This window comes from Rana temporaria, chromosome 8 (assembly GCF_905171775.1).
Source record: "Rana temporaria chromosome 8, aRanTem1.1, whole genome shotgun sequence".
NCBI classification, from domain to species: domain Eukaryota; kingdom Metazoa; phylum Chordata; class Amphibia; order Anura; family Ranidae; genus Rana; species Rana temporaria.
Window position 1 is genome coordinate 117,472,346 of NC_053496.1, and position 21,410 is coordinate 117,493,755.

General features: G+C 44.4%; 1 protein-coding gene across 1 annotated transcript; it reads left to right on the top strand.

The window, feature by feature from the left end:
- Window positions 1-17,908: 17,908 nt before the first annotated feature.
- Window positions 17,909-21,243, top strand: LOC120908994 (male-specific sperm protein Mst84Db-like). Its single transcript, XM_040320568.1, has 3 exons — window positions 17,909-18,158; window positions 19,048-19,107; window positions 21,006-21,243. The coding sequence occupies exons 1-3, from the start codon at window positions 18,017-18,019 to the stop codon at window positions 21,098-21,100; spliced, it is 297 nt and encodes a 98-aa protein (XP_040176502.1). The 5' UTR covers window positions 17,909-18,016; the 3' UTR covers window positions 21,101-21,243.
- Window positions 21,244-21,410: the final 167 nt, after the last annotated feature.

Sequence of the window (21,410 nt, forward strand, 5' to 3'; positions counted from 1 at the left end):
ACAGTGACAGTGGTGTTTTTTTAAAGCACCTGATTAGAGCCATAGGCTCCAATTGACTTCAAAATAGGGTGGACTTGGAGCGCAGAGCATTGAGCTCAGAGTCCACCCAAATAAATATTTGATTTTATAACACTGAATCGGCTTTCTGCCAATCAGGAAGCGTGGGTCTGTTACCCATTTGCTGAAATGTTAGGCGGTCCTATTGGACACCTAGGAGGAGGGGAGGAGATGCACAGTGGAATCCGATGTGATCTCAGAAGGGAAGAGGACATGGAAGACGCTGCAAGATGCCTCCCACAGCCTGTCTCCCTGCCCGATGATCCCTGATGTGCCCGATGATCCCCGATGTGCCTGCCGATCAGGTAAGTGGCCGTGGACCGGCAAACAGTTGGGGGGGGGGTTAGGTGATACCACTGACAAGAACATGATGCATTCTAGTTGCAGTAGATGAACAAATTCAGGGTAAACATCATTTAGACAGATTTAACTGTGGCTGCAATATTTGGTTGATAGCTTTACATTACATTACATTACGTTATTTGGTAAATTTTATTAAATGGCTAATATTCTTCTTTAATATACTTTATGATTGTATTTCTACAGCATGTAAGCCTCATCATCATCACCATGGCACCGTTTATGTTCGCCAACAAGGTAAGAGGAGCAATAGATTATTGTTTTGTGTATTCAATATAATGGATGAAGAATGTATACTTTAACCACTTGACAACTGGGCACGTAAACCCCCTTAATAACCAGACCAATTTTCAGCTTTCGGTGCTCTCACATTTTGAATGACAATTACACAGTCATACAACACTGTAACCAAATGAAATTGTTGTCTTTTTTCCCACAAATGGAGCTTTCTTTTGGCGGTATTTAATCACCGTTGGGTTTTTAATTTTATACGATATAAAAGAAAACATACTGAAAATTCTGTAAAAAAAAAAAAAAAAATTTTATTGGTTTCTGTTATAATATTTAGCAAATTAGTAATTTTTTTTCCTTAAATTTTGGCCAAAATTTATACTGCTACATATCTTTGGTAGAAATAACCAACATTGGTGCATATTATTTGGTCTTTGTGAAAGTTATAGAGTCCACAAGCTATGGTGCCAATATCTGAAAATTTATCACACTTGAAGTACTGGCATCTCATTTCTTGAGACCCTAACATTCCAGAAAAGTAGAAATACCCCCCAAATGACCCCTTTTTGGAAAGAAGACATTCCAATGTATTTAGAAAGAGGCCTGGTGAGTTTTTTGAAGCTGTCATTTTTTCCCACAATTCTTTGCAACATCAATTTTTTTTATTATTTTTTTTAACAAAATTGTCATATTAGCAGGTTATGTCTCACACAAAGCATATGCATACCACAAATTACACCCCAAAACACATTCTTCTATTACTCCTGAGTATGGTGATATCACATGTGTGAGACTTTTACACAGCGTGGCCACATACAGAGGCCCAACATGCAGGGAGCACCATTAGGCATTCTGGAGCACCCAGTCCAATTCTGACATTTCTCTCCTACATGTAAAAATCATGATTTATTTGCTAGAAAATTACATAGAACCCCAAAACATTATACATTTTTTTTTTAGCAAAGACCCTAGAGAATACAATGGCGGTCGTTGCAAATTTTTATCTTGCATGGTATTTGCACAACAATTTTTCTAACACGTTTTTTTTGTGCTTTAAAATAACCAAAACAGTAAAGTTAGCCCAATGTTTTTGCATAATGTGAAAGATGAAGTTACACCAAGTAAATAGATACCTAACATGTCACCCTTCAAAATTGCACACGCTCGTGGAATAGCACCAAACCTTGCTACTTAATAATCCCCATAGGCAATACTTTAAATATTTTTACTGGTTACTGGTAACTTTTGAATTACAGAGGAGGTCTAGGGCCAAAATTATTACTCTCACCTCAACGTTCGCAGCGACACCTCACATGTGTGGTTTGAACACCGTTTTCATATGTGGGCGGGACTTTTGTATGTGTTCGCATCTGTATGCGAGCACACAGGGACATGGGCGCTTTAAAAAAAAAATATTATTAATTTTACTTTATTTATTTTAGTTTGACACTTTTTTCCACAAAAATCGATTTTTTGATCACTTTTAGTCCTATTACAAGGAATGTAATAGGAATATGGCATGACAGGTCCTCTTTACAGTGAGATATGGGGTCAATAAGATCGCTCCGTCATTTGATGGAGCGCTCACATGGTAAATGGCTGCTATCAGTGGCCAGTTGCAGGGATTTGTGATGCCCTGGGACCTCTGGACCCAGGGGGCGCGTGGGAGCGCGATTCTGGGAGGACGTCCATGAATGTCCTTCCAGAGTTAAGAAACCGCCCTGTAGCCGTCTTTCGGCTATGGGGCGGTTGTTAAATGGTTAAATACAGCCGATCCTCCCATCATTGAAAAATATGCTTTTTCACAGATCACAAACAGTGCACGTTTTGAGTTATAAAAAATGGAAAACACGCTGGCATATACAAAGAAAGCCGGTGGCAGAGAGAGTCAAACACACTCTAAGACAGGTATTTGCACCCACTTCCAGGAACAACTAGTGCGGCAGACACGCCCCTACCAGCACCCCCCGCTGTCTCCTGGGAAATACACTGTTCCCTGGAGAGAGCGGGCATTGAAGCAATGCTTCACTTCTCGATTTCCTAAACAAGGATGGCGGCTGACGACATGGGCACGCTGGACAGGTAAGTGTCCATTTTTTAAAAGTCAACAGCTGCAGTATTTGTAGCTGCTGGCTTTAAAAAAAAAATCGACGGAACCTCCGATTTAAACAGTTTGAAAATCAATTAATGGGAAATAATTTAACTTTATTTTTTTAACACTTTTGTCCATTTTTCATCTTATAATAAATTCACAGCAAAATATTTATTCATTTTATTAATACAGGTTATGTAATAGGTTCTTAATCAATGCTAAGATTGGTCAGGTAGACAAATTACAGTTATTGTCATGAGAACCAACATATACTAATGCTGCTAAATATGTTCTGAGCATTTAGGCTTCAATGGCCTCTGGTCATGAAGGGGCTATGATGTAATTTATGACTTATGAAGGTTTTTTTTTCTTGGCAGATCCATGCAATCCATGCAACCAGTGGCGGAACTACCGCCATAGCGACCCACGCGGGCGCTATGGGGCCCGCAGCTGAGTGAGGATCAGGGGGGCCCGGGCCGGACCTGGCAGGTGGTGGCTGGTGCGGAGTGTAGTGTAGTGGGAAACGGCTCCCGCAGCTCCATCTGCTGGCTGGCTGGGAGAAGGAGCAGGCAGACCCCCCCTCCCCCAGAGAGTGACCATGTCAATGTCCAGCAGCTGTGGGTGTTAGCTCTCTGCCCGCCCCGCCTCCCTCCCTGGGTGATGTGCAGGCGTGCAGCCATTGGAGGAGCAGGATGAGGGACATTGTGCACAGAGACACCCGGATGGACTAGCCATAGGACACACGCTGGGTCCTGCAGCCTGCCCTGCTTTCCCAGCCTCTCCGCGGTCGTCTGCCGAAGCCCGGGGGTGGAACCAACAGATCAGCTGATCGGACGGGGGACAAGCTGGAGGAGGTCTCCCTGCATGAGCTGTGACTCACAGCCTGTAAGAGATCTCATCTGCTAATCCTGGGACTTGTGACACCGACTGCTGCCTGCTGCCATGTGGAGGGAGCTGATCTGAAGAGAAGTGTACAAGGTAAGAACTTGTCAGGTGGTCGGGGAAGCGCTGGGGGTGAAGGTTTCCAAGTTCTAGTCAGACCTTGTCACTGATGTGTGACTCCCTCCACCTGCCTCCACCCCCTCCTATCCACCTGGCTACACCCCCCTCTTATACACCTGGCTGCAGCCCCTCCTATCCACCTGGCTACACCCCCCTCTTATACACCTGGCTGCAGCCCCTCCTATCCACCTGGCTACACCCCCCTCTTATATACCTGGCTGCAGCCCCTCCTATCCACCTGGCTACACCCCCACTCTTATACACCTAGCTGCAGCCCCTCCTATCCACCTGGCTACATCCCCCCCTCTTATACACCTGGCTGCAGCCCCTCCTATCCACCTGGCTACACCCCCCCTCTTATACACCTGGCTGCAGCCCCTTCTATCCACCTGGCTACACCCCCCCTCTTATACACCTGGCTGCAGCCCCTCCTATCCACCTGGCTCTCCATTCCTTTCGTCTGGCTCCACCCCCTCCTATCCACCTGGCTACACCCCCCTCTTATACACCTGGCTCCATCCCTCCACCTGGCTGCACCCCCCCCTTATCCACCTGGCTCCATCCCTTTCGCCTGGCTACACCCCCCTCTTATACACCTGGCTCCATCCCTCCACCTGGCTGCACCCCCCTCTTATCCACCTGGCTCCATCCCTTTCGCCTGGCTACACCCCCTCCTATCCACCTGGCTCCATCCCTTTCGCCTGGCTACACCCCCCTCCTATCTACCTTGCTCCATCCCTTTCACCTGGCTAAACCCCCCTCCTATCCACCTGGCTCCATCCCTCCACCTGGCTACACCCCCTCCTATCCACCTGGCTCCATCTCTCCACCTGGCTACACCCCCCTCCTATCCACCTTGCTCCATCCCTTTCGCCTGGCTACACCCCCCTCCTATCCACCTGGCTCCATCCCTCCACCTGGCTACACCCCCTCCTATCCACCTGGCTCCATCTCTCCACCTGGCTACACCCCCCTCCTATCCACCTGGCTCCATCCCTCCATCTGACTACACATCCCTCTCCTGTACACCTGGCTCCATCCCTCCACCTGGCTACACCCCCTCCTTTCCACCTGGCTCCATCCCTCCACCTGGCTACACCCCCTCCTATCCACCTGGCTCCATCCCTCCATCTGACTACACATCCCTCTCCTGTACACCTGGCTCCATCCCTCCACCTGGCTACACCCCCTCCTATCCACCTGGCTCCATCCCTCCACCTGGCTACACCCCCTCCTATCCACCTGGCTCCATCCCTCCATCTGACTACACATCCCTCTCCTGTACACCTGGCTCCATCCCTCCACCTGGCTACACCCCCTCCTATCCACCTGGCTCCATCCCTCCACCTGGCTACACCCCCTCCTATCCACCTGGCTCCATCCCTTTTGCTTGGCTACACCCCCTCCTATCCACCTGTCTCCACAGGCAGGCCAGGCTGTATTGGGCACAGGCAACGCTGTATTGGGCACAGGTCATGCCGCATTGGGCACAGGCAATGCTGTATTGGGCACAGGCAATGCTGTATTGGGCACAGGCCAGGCTGTATTGGGCACAGGCAGGCCAGGCTGTATTGGGCACAGGCAGGCCAGGCTGTATGGGGCACAGGCAGGCCAGGCTGTATGGGGCACGGGTCACGCTGTATGGGGCACAGGTCACGCTGTATGGGGCACAGGTCACGCTGTATGGGGCACAGGTCACGCTGTATGGGGCACAGGTCACGCTGCATTGAGCACAGGTCACGCTGCATTGGGCACAGGTCATGCTGCATAGGGCACAGGTCGCGCTGTATGGGGCACAGGTCGCGCTGTATGGGGCACAGGTCACGCTGTATGGGGCACAGGTCACGCTGTATGGGGCACAGGTCACGCTGTATAGGGCACAGGTCACGCTGTACGGGGCACAGGTCACGCTGCATTGACACTAGGGCGGCTCTGAGGGGCCCCATACAACATTTTGCTATGGGGCCCTGTGATTTCTAGTTACGCCCCTGCATGCAACCCTTGTGTTGTCCCCTGTTGTCCTGATCCTTGTGATCCTTGCCAGGGACAAGGACATTTCTGCTGTGATAAATGAAGACATCATGTTTGTGCCTATAATCGGATCTTACTTCTCTGCAAAATAAACCACACTCCTCTCGTTGTACAATGCTAAATCCTGAATCTTTTGTCTCTGGTTAAATAACCCTGCTCAATAAAATCTTTGCAACTGATATGTATTTTGCATTTCATCACTTGATATATTCTTTTTCTTTTCCTTTTTTTCTTCTTTTTTTCACTTTATTCAAGCTTTTTCAGTTATACAACACTCAAATATTTATTTATTTTTTCAGACGATCTCCAGTAATATCAACATAGTAATTAAAAATACTTACACAATCAAAAACAAAGAAAAAGAAAAAGAAAAAAAAATGGGGGAACATTTTTTTTGGGGAACCCCTCCTCCTCCTCACCTCCCTCTCTCACCCCTCCAAACTGTCACTGTGCATATTTATAGCACTGATCGCTCTGTAAATGGTCCCAAAAATTTGTCAAAAGTGTCCAACCTGTACGCCGCAACGTCGCAATACCGCTAAAAATCCGCAGGTCACTGCCATTACTAGTAAAAAAATAAAAAATAAAAACGCCATATAAATGCCATACATTTTTCCCATAATTTGTAGCTTTGTATAACTTTTGCGCAAACCAATCAATACACGCTTATTGCAATTTTTTACCAAAGATATGTAGAAGAATACATATCAGCCTAAACTGAGGATTTTTTTTTTTATTGGGATTTTTACTATAGCAAAAAGTAAAAGATATTGTGCATTTCAAAATTGTCGCTCTTCTTTTGTTTATAGCGCAAAAATTTAAAACCGCAGAGGTGATCAAATACCACCAAAAGAAAGTTCTATTTGTTTGGGTACAACGACGCGCAATAGTCAGTTGAAGCAGTGCCGTATCGCAAAAAAATGGCCTGGTCATTGAGCAGCCAATTCTTCCGGGGCTGAAGTTGTTAATAGGTTGAGTAAGGCAGTAACGTGAGCCTAGAGAGAGGGGTGCCACAGAAGTATCACGTATCCCACCTTCTTCTGAGCAGGTTTAGCAAAGATAGGTGCAGCAAAGGTGCATACCATTGAAGTAACAGTGGTCACGGCATCCGCCGGTGACACACTCGCAGTGATAACAGTGCCATCTCCCTCCGGAATGGCTGTTGTAGCAGATGTGGCAGGCATGGACCAGACAATCTGGTCAAAGGCAGCAGCTTCCTCTGTCACATTGCCCGTGACCCAGTCCACTTTGTAAGCGCAGGGTGGCATAATGGGTTCCTCCACAGAAAACAGGTATTCCCTGAATCTCAAACATCAAAAAAAAGGACGGGGATGCACAGCCAGTCCATGCCACCTGTTACACAGCATGCCCAGCGCCTACACATCACCGATTGCACAGAGCATGAACCGCCCATGCGGCTTCAATCGAATGCCAGTGTCCATTAGCACGGTTCCTGGTAGCATGGTACTTGCAGCGGTACCCACAAGAAACATTCTGGGCCCGAAAGTAGACTGCATCAATAGCATTGAAGACATGGCGATGCTCCATCTCTCAGGGTGTTGGACACACATGTGGTGTCTCAGGCATCAAGCAGGCGGGAACTCCTCCCACTTGCTCTCTTTAGCACGTAGCTTGCAGGCTTTTCTTTTCCTTGACTCTGCCCACGGCCCATGCGGTCCCCAAGTGATCGCAAGTTTCTTCCCTGTTTTAGCGCAGTCTTTCTCCCCCTATAGAATAGGACCCGAATCAACAGTCTATTTTAGTTTCGAGAGGTAACGGCAAATGCCAGACGAGCCCCCACGTGTAGCACTACATCAGAAGGAGCTGCTGATTTAGATTTGGGCATGCCGTTACCTTAGTGTGCCGTGCACTTGTCTCAGGGGTTCTCCTTGAAGAAGTGGTTAAAGGAAGAAATGTCTGCACCAAAACCCAATTCTCTTTTCTCCCCCTGCAGAGAGGGTTATTATCAGAGCTTTTTTTCTCCGAAAATAGGTGCAGGAACTCAACCATGACCCGTTCAGATTTCACAAACAGTAGAAGGGTCTAAAAGGGGCATTAAATACCAGAATTGCATTACATACATAGTGCAGAGTTCAGGGGGTTACAAAGCTGTCACTTGTAAACACAGAAACCAGACTTCTGTGTTTACAAGTGATTGTGGTGAGCAGGCACCAAAGGGTCTGAGCCAGAGGTGGTGGAACTGAGTTCCCCCAAGTTCCCCCTGAAAAAAAGCCCTGGTTATTATTAAAGACAACTTCAGAAAAGAGGGATGGAGGTTTAGGGGGGATTCAGGCATCTGACTTGCAAACCACAGATATTCTTTTAAGTCCAGAGGAACAGCCATTTTCATGCTGGACTCAGCGACCACCAGATAGGCCCACTCTCACTGGTCTAGCAGCCAGTGCGAAGCTCAATCAAAGGATAGTCTCTGCCACAGACTAGGTAAATTGTAGAACTTGCTTGATAGTCTCTGCCACAGACTAGGTGAAGGTAGAAGTTAGCTCTCAGTGCCAGGATCTTTCAGCCGTTTTGGCAGCACTGTGAGGTAAACTTTGAGATCCGGACATATCCTCCAATTGAGTCCTTAATCGCTCGGTCCCTTCCAGCAGGTAAGGCGACACAAGATCATCCCTGGATCAGTAGGCCCCAGCAGCTCCTGGGCCTACATCTCAGTTGCGAGGCCTCAGGCCAACGTGGCCCCGAGGTGGTAACTGCCAACACATCCCTGAGGCCAGGGATGCAACTTAAGTACCCTCTCCCAGAATGCATAGCGGGCAGACCACACCCCCTGGGTTGCTTCTGGAAAAAAGATACCCAACACATTCAGCCTATTGCCTTTCCAACTCTGATCAGCGGTGACAGTGACACCCACCGTCAGAGGGAAAATCATGCAACCAGCTAAACTGGAACAGAGCCAAACTACTGCCCAGGCAACTATAATTTCAACATATAGTGCCCACTCATTGGGAGCAGGGCCCTACATAACATAATAGCCCCCATATATATAAATATAAAGAGAATTCACGCGCTACTGTGGAACAGCTGAATGACAGCTGTGAAGGGGTTAAGTATGAATCAACCGCTACAAAACACTGAAGGTAAAACCAAGACCTGAGTGTGCATGAATATAAAAAGTAGTGCTAAACTGATGATAAAATTATTTGCAAAAGTATAAAAACGCACAAGCATAAAAGCAAAGAGTGGTAGCCCCCATATATAGCCCCCATATATCCATATTTTCATTGTGAAGAGCACACTGGTACATTAGTGCCTATTCCAAAAAATATCAAATTAATTAATTAATTAATAAAAAGGCACCCACACTGTGAAAAAGTAAAAGTGAAATATTGTCCCGAAATGTATAACCAACATCAATCATGTCATGCACAGGGCCGGCCCTATGATGGGACCGGGTGGTACCATGGGTACCAGGCAGCACTTTTAGGGGGGCAGCATACTGATGCCCGCCAGCCCGTTCCGCCACCCAAATAAAATTGATGTCCTTTTTTTCCCACAAATAGAGCTTTCTTTTGGTGATATTTGATCACCTCTGCAGTTTTTATTTTTTGTGCTATAAATATATATATTTTTTAACTTTTTGCTATAATAAATATCCCCAAAATTTAGAAACTATTTTCTTCAGTTTAGGCCAATATGTATTCTTCTACATATTTTTGGTACCAAAAAAAAAAAATCACAATTAGCGTACATTGATTAGTTTGCGCAAAAAGACATTGTGGCCGCCGGCAATTCACAGGTCCCTTTATACTCCTGGATACATCTATAGAGCCATGACAGGCCCTCATTATACTCCTTTATACATGTATAGAGCCATGACAGGTCCTCTTTATACTCCTATATACATTTATAGAGCCATGGCAGGTCCTCTTTATATTCCTTTACATGTAAAGAGTCTCGACAGGTCCTCTATATACAAGTATAGAGCCATGACAGGTCCTCTTTATACTTCTTTATACATGTATAGAGCCATGACAGGTTCTCTTTATACATCTGTAGAGCCATGACAGGCCCTCGTTATACTCCTTTATACATGTATAGAGCCATGTCAAGTACTCTTTATAGTCCTATATACATTTATAGAGCCATGACAGGTCCTCTTGATATTCCTTTACATGTAAAGAGTAATGACAGGTCCTCTATATACATGTATAGAGCCATGGCAGGTCCTCTTTATACTCCTATACATGTATAGAGCAATGACAGGTCCTCTTTATACTCCTTTATACATGTATAGAGCCATGACGGGTCCCCTTTAGTTATCATGATATAAAATAGTGAATGTGGGGGCCTTTTGGTTGGCATGATTTTTTTTCTGGGGGGGGGCAGCATTTCATTCTTGGTCCCAGGCAGCACAATGTCTTGGGCCGTCACTAGTCATGCAGCAATGTTCTCAAGAAGATGGAGTGCATTGTCATGCCTGAAAATCTGGGCCTGGGCATGGGCATAGTGCAGCTCATGATTCAGCACCTAGTCAAGGCTGTGCATGCAACTGTGCATGCTAATGTGTGTGCAAATTAGTGTGATCTAGCATAGGCTTTTGGCACCCAGAGATCTATTTATAGCACAGCACAACTAAGGAGATTTACTGGTCAGTGATGATCAGTTTCTGGGAGTCATGTCCAAACCAGCATCCTGTCTTCCTGTGTTTGACCTGGCTTGTCTCATGACCCAGCTTTATCCTGATCTCTTGCTGATCTTGGCTTTTGTCATTGGCTTTGCCCTCTGCCTGATGTTTTTGTACTTCTGCTCCTCATCAGATATCAATTCTGCTGCTTCCTTCTTTCCTGTGGCTTTACTTCTAGCACCACTAAGTTTCTGTGCCCCACTTATGTGCCAGTATTCTCCTCTAGTTCCAGTCTGAACATCCACAACATGTCAGCAGTATCCGGTCTTCTAACTATCCACTGTGTCAGAACCTACCACAGGAACCCTACACCAACTCCAGAGGATAGTGCACAGGAGGTCTAAGGGAAGCTCTCTCTTCAGTTTTGTCATTCTTAGGTATGTGACAGATGTAGATCCATAGTCAATCATGGTGCCTGCTGGCCAACAATGATTCGCCACCTCCACAACGACTCACCACTAGGGATGAGCCGAACAGCCCCCGGTTCGTTTCGCAGCAGAACATGCGAACAGGCAAAAAGTTTGTTCGAACACGCAAACACCATTAAAGTCTATGGGACATGAATGTAAAAAATTAAAAGTGCTAATTTTAAAGACTAATATGCAAATTATTGTCATAAAAAGTGTTTGAGGACCCGGGTCCTGCCCAAGGGGACATGTATCAATGCAAAAAAAGTTTTAAAAACTACCGTTTTTCGGGAGCAGTGATTTTAATAATGCTTAAAATGAAACAATAAAAATGAAATATTCCTTTAAATATCATGCCTGGGGGTGTCTATAATATGCCTGTAAAGTGGCACAGTGTTCCTGTGTTTAGAACGATACAACAGCAAAATGGTCCCCCAGGCCCCCAGACCTAACAGCAGTATATATACTATATGGCCTGCCCTATATACGCTGCAGAAAATTGGGCCTTAGGTGTTGGTGGTACCAGAACAGCCCTCACAGTTACTCTTGGTGGGCACAGGAATGGGCCTTGCTGTGAAATATTATATCAAGAGTTGTAATTACATGCTCCTGTTAAACAGGGGCAGAAAAGTTTGGCTTTTGGTGGTGCCACAACACTGTAAGCCCTCACAGTTACTCTTGGCAGGCGCAGGAATGGGCCCTGCTGTGAAATATGATATCAAGAATTGTAATTACATGCCCCTGTTAAACAGGGGCAGACAAATTGGGCCTTTGGTGGTGGTGCCACAACCCTGTAAACCCTCAGAGATACTCTTGTTGGGTACAGGAACGGGCCCTGCTGTGAAATATTAGATCAAAAATTGATATTAAATGCCCCTGTTAAATAGGGGCAGAAAAATTGTCCCTTAGGCAGTGGTGGTGGTGCCCTAAACCAAAAATATTCTTAGAAGCTAGCATCATCAAGATTGAGGAGGAATAGGATAGTCACTCAGCATAGGCAGTCATCAAGGGATCCCACATTTATAGAAAATTCAATCGGTTACATCAGCATCAGGTGCTTGATAGCTGCTGATCCAAGACTGATTCATTTTTATGAATGTGAGCCTATCAACAGAGTCTGTGGACAAACACACTCTATGATCCATTACAAACCCTCCAGCAGCACTGAATGTGTGTTCATAAAGAACGTTGAATGCAGGACAGGCCAGTAGCTCAATTGCATATTGAGCAAGCTCTGGCCAGTGGTCCATCCTCAAGATCCAGTAACCCAGTGGATTCTCTGTTGGAAAGGCCTCCAAGTCTGCTCTTGCCCCTAGATATTCCTGCACCATGTAATGCAGACGCTGGCGATGGCTGCTTGAACCGATCAGACCTTGGCGCTGAGGATTGAAATATTGTCTTAAGGCATCGGTCAGCCGGCGTTTTGGAACCTGACACTGAGGTACAGCACATTCCACTTATTCACAGAAGGGGACAGAGTCTACCAGCTGAAAAGGTAGCAGTTGCAGTGCTAGCAATTTGGCCAAGCCAGCATTCAGACGCTGAGAATGTGGATGGCTGGGACCGAATTTCTTTCTACGGTTTAGCAACTGGGGTAGGGAAATCTGCCTGCTAAAATCAGATGGTGGTGTACTGCTAGCAGATTGGCTGTAATTACTTGGGACAACTATTGCTATACCTTTATTGCTCTCAGTGCAGGTTTTTGAGAGGACTGGAGGTCCAGTGGGGTTGGAGATCCCAGATAAGGAGCAAGGAGAAGTCCGCCTTTTTCTTTGATGTGGGTCTTTCAAGTGCTGTTGTCAACGGACTGCATGGGAGGTCGTCACATGTCTGGTCAAGCATGTGGTGCCGAAGTGTCTGTTTTGGCCAAGCTTGATCTGCTTCAGACATAGGTTGCAAACAGCAACGGTGCGATCTGTTGCACATGTGTCAAATAAGGCCCACACCAAAGAACTTTTCAAAATCAGCGGTGAGTCAGTAGTCCCCTGCACCTGCGGAGATCTGCGGTGTGATGCAATAGGGTTAAGCTGCCCCCTGAAGGGCATCCTGCCTTGTTGGCGATGTGTCTCCTCCTCTCTTCTATCAGGCACCCAAAAGTCAGTGACTTCACCATTCCCTCCCTGCTCGTCACTGGAGCAAACTTGGCAGTATGCTGCAGCTGGGGGAACACGACAGTTCCTTGTCCTACTTGGACACCCCCTCTCTCTAGGCTCACATTACTCCCTTCCTCAAACCTGGGTACCAACATCAGAGCCTTCAAATCGCTGTGCATCCTCCAGCAGCATGTACCTGACACTGAGGTCGAATAGTTTGGGGGACTCCTCCTGCATGATGGTGCATGATGGTGGGGCTACGGAAGGAGTGACTGTGGACAAGAAGCTTTGGCAGCTGCATTGGAAGGCAAACTACTCTGAGCCTGGGTGACAGAGGATGAGAAGGATGAGGACGGCTTTGTTATCCACTCCACCAACTCTTCTGCATGTTCTGGCTCAATAACACAGCAGCAGTAAAATATGACAAGTGTGCCCCACGGCCACATGCAGAGAATGCACCATGACCACGACCAGCACTGTTGACTGTAAACGCAGAGCCTGATTGACCTCTTTTAGTGGCCTGTGAGCTTCTGCCTCTCCTTGGTGGCCTTCTGGACATGATGTATATTTTGTTTTGCAACACCACACTACACTGTATTAAATATTGTGTACACCACGAGAAAAGTAGTAGCAACTGCACTATGGGTGCACTGTATTATGTACTCTGTATACCACTAGAAGTGTAGTAGCAACTGGACTACGGATGCACTGTATTGTGTACGGTGTACACCACCAGAAAAGTAGTAGCAGCTGCACTACGGGTGCACTGTATTGTGTACACCACCAGAAGTGTAGTAGCAACTGCACTACAGCTGCACTGGAGCACTGTATTGTGTACACCACCAGAAGTGTAGTAGAGAAAGTACATCAGGAATGCACTGTGGATATTGGTTTCACTGGATGCAGAATATATATATATATATATATATATATATATATATATATATATATATATATACACAAGACTGAAGTATATTAGAAAAAGTACACCAGGAATGCACTGCAGATATAGGATACACTGGATGGAGTATATATATATATACCGTATTTATCGCGGTATAACGCGCTCCCGCGTATACCGCACACCCCTAAAGTTGCCCTGAATCCTGTGGAAAAAAAGTTTTTTTTGTACTTACAGTTTTGGGCGGCGTCCATCGGCGGCCTCGTTGGGTCCAGCGTTCGTCTGCGGCTTCGGGTGTTCTCTTCGTCGGGGTCCGGTGTCCTTCTGCGGCTTCGGGTGTCCTCTTCGTCGTGTCCGGCGTCCTTCTGCGGCTTTGTGTGTCCTCTTCGTCGGGTCCGGCGTCCTTCTGCGGCGTCCTCGCGTCCTCCCCGCTCGTTTCCCACGCCGAGTTTGAATACTGCGCCGACATATACAGAGCGCAGTACACTCGTGTATTGTCGGCAATGCTTGGCAACTCTCGCGCTGACGTCCTGTACGTCCAGGACGTGAGCGCGGAAGGAGCCGAGACTGCCCAACTATACCCGAGTGTACTGCGCTCGGTATATGTCGGCGCAGTATTCAAAACTCGGCGCGGTAAAATGGGTATCGGCGTATACCGCGCACCCACGATTTTGCCCTGATTTTCAGGGCAAAAAAGTGCGAGTATACGCCGATAAATACGGTATATATATACCGTATTTATCGGCGTATACCGCGCACTTTTTCCCCCTTAAAATCAGAGGAGAATCGTGGGTGCGCGATATACGCCAATACCCGCTTCCCGCGCTGTGTTTGAACGCCGCCAACGACATATACAGAGCGCAGTACACTCGGGTACACTCGGCCAGGCTCGGCTCCGCTCGCGGTCACGCCCTGTGCCGCCTCCTAGCCTTTATGCGAGAGGAGCCGAGCGTGGCCGTGCGTGCCCGAGTGTACTGCACTCGGTATATGTCGGCGGCGGCGTTCAAACACAGCGCGGGAAGCGGGGATCGGCTCAAAAACAGAGCAGGAGAAGCGGGGAGGACACCACCAAGGCCGCAGACGGACGACAAGGCCACCGATGGACGCCGGGCAAGACACCGACGAGAGGCATTCAAACTGTAAGTATTTTATTTTTTTCATGAAATTTCTCTTCTAGGTTGGGGGTGCGCGCTATACGGCGGTGTGCGCTTTACCCCGATAAATACGGTATATATAGATACTAGACTGGCTGTGTATATATATATATATATATTAAATATATAAATATATATATTAAATACACTGCAGCTAAGCTAACTGAATAACCTACCTGCTTAATCAAAATCACACTACACAGGGCCGCCGTGTAGGCAGCCTCATATAGTATGGGGGTGCCATTTGGCCAATTATGTCTCTCTTAGCAGAGGGCACTGGGATTGGCCAAAGCATGCAGGTCAGGTGTATGCTTTGTCCAGTCATCATACAGCAATGCATTAAGAGGCGTTCCGCGGCGCTTGAATTTGGGACTTTGAACTTCACACAAGAAAAATATTAGAAACTACTGTTTATAAAAAATACAACATATAGCTAAAAAATCCATAAAAATCTCTGTAGATATTTTTCATGATAAAATTTGTCACAAGTACATTAAAGTGGAGGTTCACCCAAAAAAAATTTTTAACAATACATTGAGAAGACTGATTACACTGCGGGTATGCAGGGTTTTTTTTTTTTTTCGTACATACCTCGTTATCGCCGTTTCATCCCTCGGCTTCCGGGTATGATTTTTGCGGGTCTGGGTGTTCCTAGAGTCGGCTCTATACGGCGCCTGCGCAGCGACGTTCGGCTTCTTTCGGAAAGTCGCGACGCGCAGTATGCGCCGGTCGGAGGAACGTCAATCAACTAGGAACCCCCAGTCCAGCAAGAATCATACCCGGAAGCTGAGGGATGAAACGGCGATAACGAGGTATGTCCGTAAAAAAAAAAAAAAAGCATACCCGCAGTGTAATCAGTCTTCTCAATGTATAGTTAGAAATTTTTTTTTAGGGTGAACCTCTACTTTAAGGGGAAGATTTACTAATCTTGGAGCACCCAGAATCTAGTGCATAGTAACCTTCAGGTAAGATTCTAACTTCAGCTTGTTCAATTGAGCTTGGACAATATAAGCTAGAAGCTGATTACTATGCACAGATGCACCAGATTCTATGTGCACCAGTTTTAGTAATTCTACCCCTAAGTGTATATGAAACAACATTTTATATTACTCACTTGTTATACATATAACACTATTTTACAGACACAGATCAAGGCAATTCACAGAATAAATCCACTTTTCAGGACCAACATTTCTTGTAATAAGATTAAAGGGGAGTGCTGAAAGTAATTCATTTGGAGACCCTTGGTTTAACTTCCACTACAAGTGGTCTGAAACCCCTACTTAAAGTGATTCTAAACCTTAAAAAAATATATATAAATATATATAGCATTGTATTGTATATACATCTTCTTAAATATGTGTGTTAACTATACAGTATGTGTTAGTATTTTTTTATATAAATATTTCCTTTAATGGAAAGTACCTGGTGACCCTGCCATTCTTAGTGCTTCCCCCTTCCTGGTGGCAACATAGAGCCTGCAGATTGTTACCATTACAGTGTGCTTGCTCCCATTTAGCTCAGTAAGTGCTACGTGTATTACATTCTACTACTGTATATCAAAGTGATTGTAAAGGTTCATTTTTATTTATTTTTTTACATAATAAGCACGTTTACTTACCTAGTCTGTGCAAGGATTTTGCACAGAGTGGCCCAGATCCTCCTCTTCTGTGATCCCCCTCGCAGTGCTCCTGGCTGATCCTTTACTTGAGTGCCCCCTTGGAGAGCTGCTTTCCAAGGGGGCATGCGTGCAGGCATATTCCTGAGTCATGCTGCTGCATCCATTAGCACAGACAGCAGGACTCGGCCCCGCCCCCGGCTCCCATGTCACTGGATTTGATTTGACAGCAGCAGGAGCCAATCTATCCAATGAGGACCCAAGACAGCTGCTGGTGCTGCTGTGCTTGTTCACATTGCTGGAACGATCGACTCAGGTAAGAAAAAGGGGGGCTCTGGGGGGCAGCTGCAGCACAAAATGTTTTTCACCATAATGTATGAATAACCTATTTAAGGATTTTACTATAGTATATGTATACAATGCTAAGTGTATTACTATACAGGGCTTACTAACTAGGTCATGGGATCATGAATCTCATTCCCACAGCACGGATCAGGTTGAGGCGAAGCTACACCTGCAGCATGTCATGTGACGTCTCTTTAGCTATTACATGCCCTGGCTCCAAAGGCATTCCAAATGAAGTGCAGTATCCATCTGGTATGTGTTCCCCTCTCTAGCCTGATCAATTGCTTGAGTGACAGCTTAGTCTGCTCTGAATGGCATGGAAGGGAAGAGAAGGGAGGTGACGCAACAACACAGGACCTCTGGCTTAGATCCATCCACTCCCAGGCCGTTCTGCTGAGAAAACACTTTTCTAACTCAATTGTGAATGCATATTTAAGCCCAATATATTGGGGTCTGTAATCAGCAGGCTTTATCAGCCAAGTTGTTAGATTACATTTGTCATAAAGATGAGATACAAAGGTTGCCAAGTCTGGCCTGCTTCTGGAAATGTGGATTGTTAGACTGTGCCTTGATGTGTCAAACTGAATATGCACTAAATAGTAAATGTGAATAGAGTAAACAAAGGACAACTTATGATGTACTTCTAAAAAATCAATACGCCATATGCAAACATGTTTATCTTTTGAGTAATCTTGCATGTCTTAATATGAGCCACATGCTGCAATATAAAAATGATTAATACTACAATTCAATCTGCTCTATAACACGTAATCCTAATTAAAACCGTGCATCAGTATATAAAGCAATTAAAAAGGAATAAAAAATAAAAATAAAACGTTTAAATCATAGAGTGTAGGTAATTTGTTAGCAAAGTGTTGAACAAAGATCTAAGAAATTAGTAAATGATAAGATAGTGTTGAAACACCTTGTAAATCTGTTATGACCAGCCAGTGGAGCAAGGTGTTCTAATTCCACCTCCACTTACAGTATATATATAAAAAGGTGCCATCATACATTATTCAAACAACTGAAAAATCTCCTCTGAATTTTCTAAGAAGGAAACTAAACTTAAAAGCAGATATGTCTGGAATCAAAGGAAAATGTGTTGCCCAGAAGATCCAGTGCCAAGATCCATGCAACCCTTGCCAAAATGTAGTAGTCTGCAAAGATCCATGCAACCCTTGCCAAAATGTAGTAGTTTGCAAGGATCCATGCCAAGACAGTAAGTGTTGTGTTTATAAACTACATAGATTTTATATCGTACATAAATAATTGTAGAAATGTTGTATGGACTCCTTCCACTGTTAAATATATTTATTTCTTATAGTTTCCTGCTAAAGATGTTTGGGTAGGCATGTGTGTCAGTTATAAGTTATTTTATCAATAACTGTAATTTAATTTTAGCTGGACTCGTATTATTTCTAAAACTTGAATGTAGGTTTACTTGTATCCTAAATACACAAATTAGCTGGCCCCAAAAAAACTATTTCCATTAGTAATTGATGTGACTGCTGTCAGCGCTGTATAAACTGTATTTAGCATCAGCAGCATACAGTATACAGCGTTGTGTTCCTGCAGCAGTACTGGGAACTTCCGTATGTTGGCCCAAACAAGCTAATTAAAGTAAAAGTAAATCTGGTGTTAAGTTTTGAGTAAAATGTTTTATCTCCAGGAAAAAAAAAGCCTTAGATTATACTTTGTATGTTCGGTTACATGCCTTACAATGTCATAATATGTAAAAATGAGTTGGAAGAAGAATTAGATTACAGAGGTCTGATATGAAATAAACATATGACCTGATGAGCAGAATATCTGACTGAAGTCTACTATACACCTCAACCCTGGGAAAGTAAGGTCAGGTTTTTTGATTTCCTTCCCATTCCTAAGAGCAAAAAAGTTATTCGTACAAGACAATCCTGTCATGGTGATGGTAATACCACTGAGAGAAACATGATGAACTCCAGTTACAGTAAATTATTAAATCCAGGGAAAACATAAATTATGCAGATTTTACTGTGGTTTTGATATTTGGCTGATAGCATTAAATGGTATTTGATAAATTTGATCAGTTGTCTGGTATTCTTATTTAATACATGTTTGTATTTTTTCAGCATGTAAGCCTCACCATCATCACCATCATCACCATGGAAATGTCCATGTTCCCCAACAAGGTAAGAGGAGCAATAGATTATTGTTTTGAGCATTTAATATATTGGATGAAGAGTGTATACTTTAAAAAGGTTGTAAATGTTCGGAAAAAAAAACTGGCAATAACGTCCCCCCCAGCCCCCTGTTTTACTTACCTCAGCCCGTTCACCTGCTGCGCTCCCCCCCTCCCCGATGTCCTCTTCGTCAGTCTGACCATTGATTGGCTAGATTGGATGGATTGAAAACAACGCAGCCGTTGGCTCGCACTGTTGTCAATCACATCCAATGACGCGGCGCGCCAGGGGGCAGGGGAGAGTGCCGCAAGAACTAACCCCCATGGGAGAGAGCTCCCATGAAGGGGGTTAGTTCTTGCAGGGAGGAGCCGAGACAGCTGTCGAGGGACCCCAGAAGACCAGGATCGGGGCCACTGTGTGCAAAACGAGCTGCACAGTGGAGGTAAGTATAACATGTTTGTTATTTTTATTTTTTTAAACAGGAACCTTTAGTGTCCCTTTAAAATAAGCCAAACCTCCCATCACTGAGAAAGGTGATTCTTCACAGATCACAAAGAGTGCACATTTGTTGTTTCTTTTTCAGGTGGCTTATAAATGTACTTATGATTTTACATGATAATGGGAAAAATCTGCACAGAATTAAACATTGCTGATTATATCAGTTGTTTTTGTCCAACAGAACACCAAAAAAGAAAACTATACATATTTTCCCATTATTTGTGCCTAAAAAAGTATTTTACCCTTCTAACACCTACATGAACTGCTCCCCATTCCACCTGTAGGCAGAAATGAAAAGTCATACACATTCTCCACAAGTATGTAGCAATGCTGCAACCTTTTCCTACCAGTTGCAACACAGGGGGTAAAAATAGTGGAGTTTTATAGCACCGTAGCTCTGGCATATTAATGCAACATGGAGTGAAACATGATTGCAAATTGATTACAAATAAGATGGTTGGTACTCCTTGCCAAGAGGAATGTAATATTAATTGTTTTGCAAACCTCTGTAAATGATATGCGTTTACTAATACCATATATGTTGCTTATGCACTCTACATCTATAGTCTGTAGATATAGATCCTCAACTTTCCTTACCATGAAAATGATAATGTTAACCTATATTGCAGCTGTGAACTCAAAATGCACATCTCTGCCCGGTGCTAATTCTGGGACTTATCACAGCCACAGGTCTTAGACTAAGTGCCTGTTTGCACACAGTTTGGCTCTCAAAGATCAGATTGTGGTGGATAGCTATGAGATGTTTTGTCACCTCCCCACTGCCTGTTTTAACCCAGAAAAAACCCACACCAGCTGTGTGCAATGCACGATAGCGGCACAGACCCTTTCAGGTATAAAATTCTTGCTGGTGTAAAGCTTTGAGGCTTTGGCATGTGATCACCTGCCTTAACAGTTTAAGGTGAATTAAGGGGCAGTAAAAATGCACCTAAGCCACACATTTTTACCACCTGCCAAATGCAAATGTAAACAAGGCTTAAAATGATCAGGTTGAACCAATAAGTAAGGTTTTTCTATCATGTGATCATTATGACAGCCAATCATAATGGACATTGGAAGTTTCAAACTTCCTCATCCTAAATAATATTGTGCTTCTCTCTCTCTGGGCAGTCAAAATTAAGTATTAGCTAGCATTACAGTTTGTAAAAAACAAACAAAAAAACAACAAATATACATTTAAACTGTTTAGTATTTATTAAAACAGGGTATGTAATACGTTTTTAAACAATGTAAAAATTATTCAGGTAGGCAAATTAGAGATACAGTCAAGAGAATCAGCACATACTAATGGTGCTAAACTTATTCTGAGCATTTAAGCTTCAATGGTCTCTGGTCATGAAGGGGTTAGGATGTAATATATGACTAATGAATGTTTTTTTTTTTCTTGGCAGATCCATGCAATCCATGCAACCCTTGTGTTGTTCCCTGTTGTCCTGATCCTTGTGATCCTTGCCATGGCCAAAAACATATCTGCTGTGAAAAATGAAGACGTCATGTTTGTGTCTATAATCTGATCTACCCATTTACCTCTCTGCAAAATTAACCACACTCCTCTCATTGTACAATGTTAAATCCTGAATCTTTTGTCTCTGGTTAAATTACCCTGCTCAATAAAATCTCTGCAACTGATATGTTTTTGCATTTCATCACTTGTTATATATTTAACAAATTGTTGGTCGTATCAAATATACTAAAATACTTGTTATTTACATATTTTTTTTTTTTTCCACAAATAAATTTTTATTGAAAGTTTTCAAAGGTAATACAAGTAGTACCAGCATACATATAACCAAGTG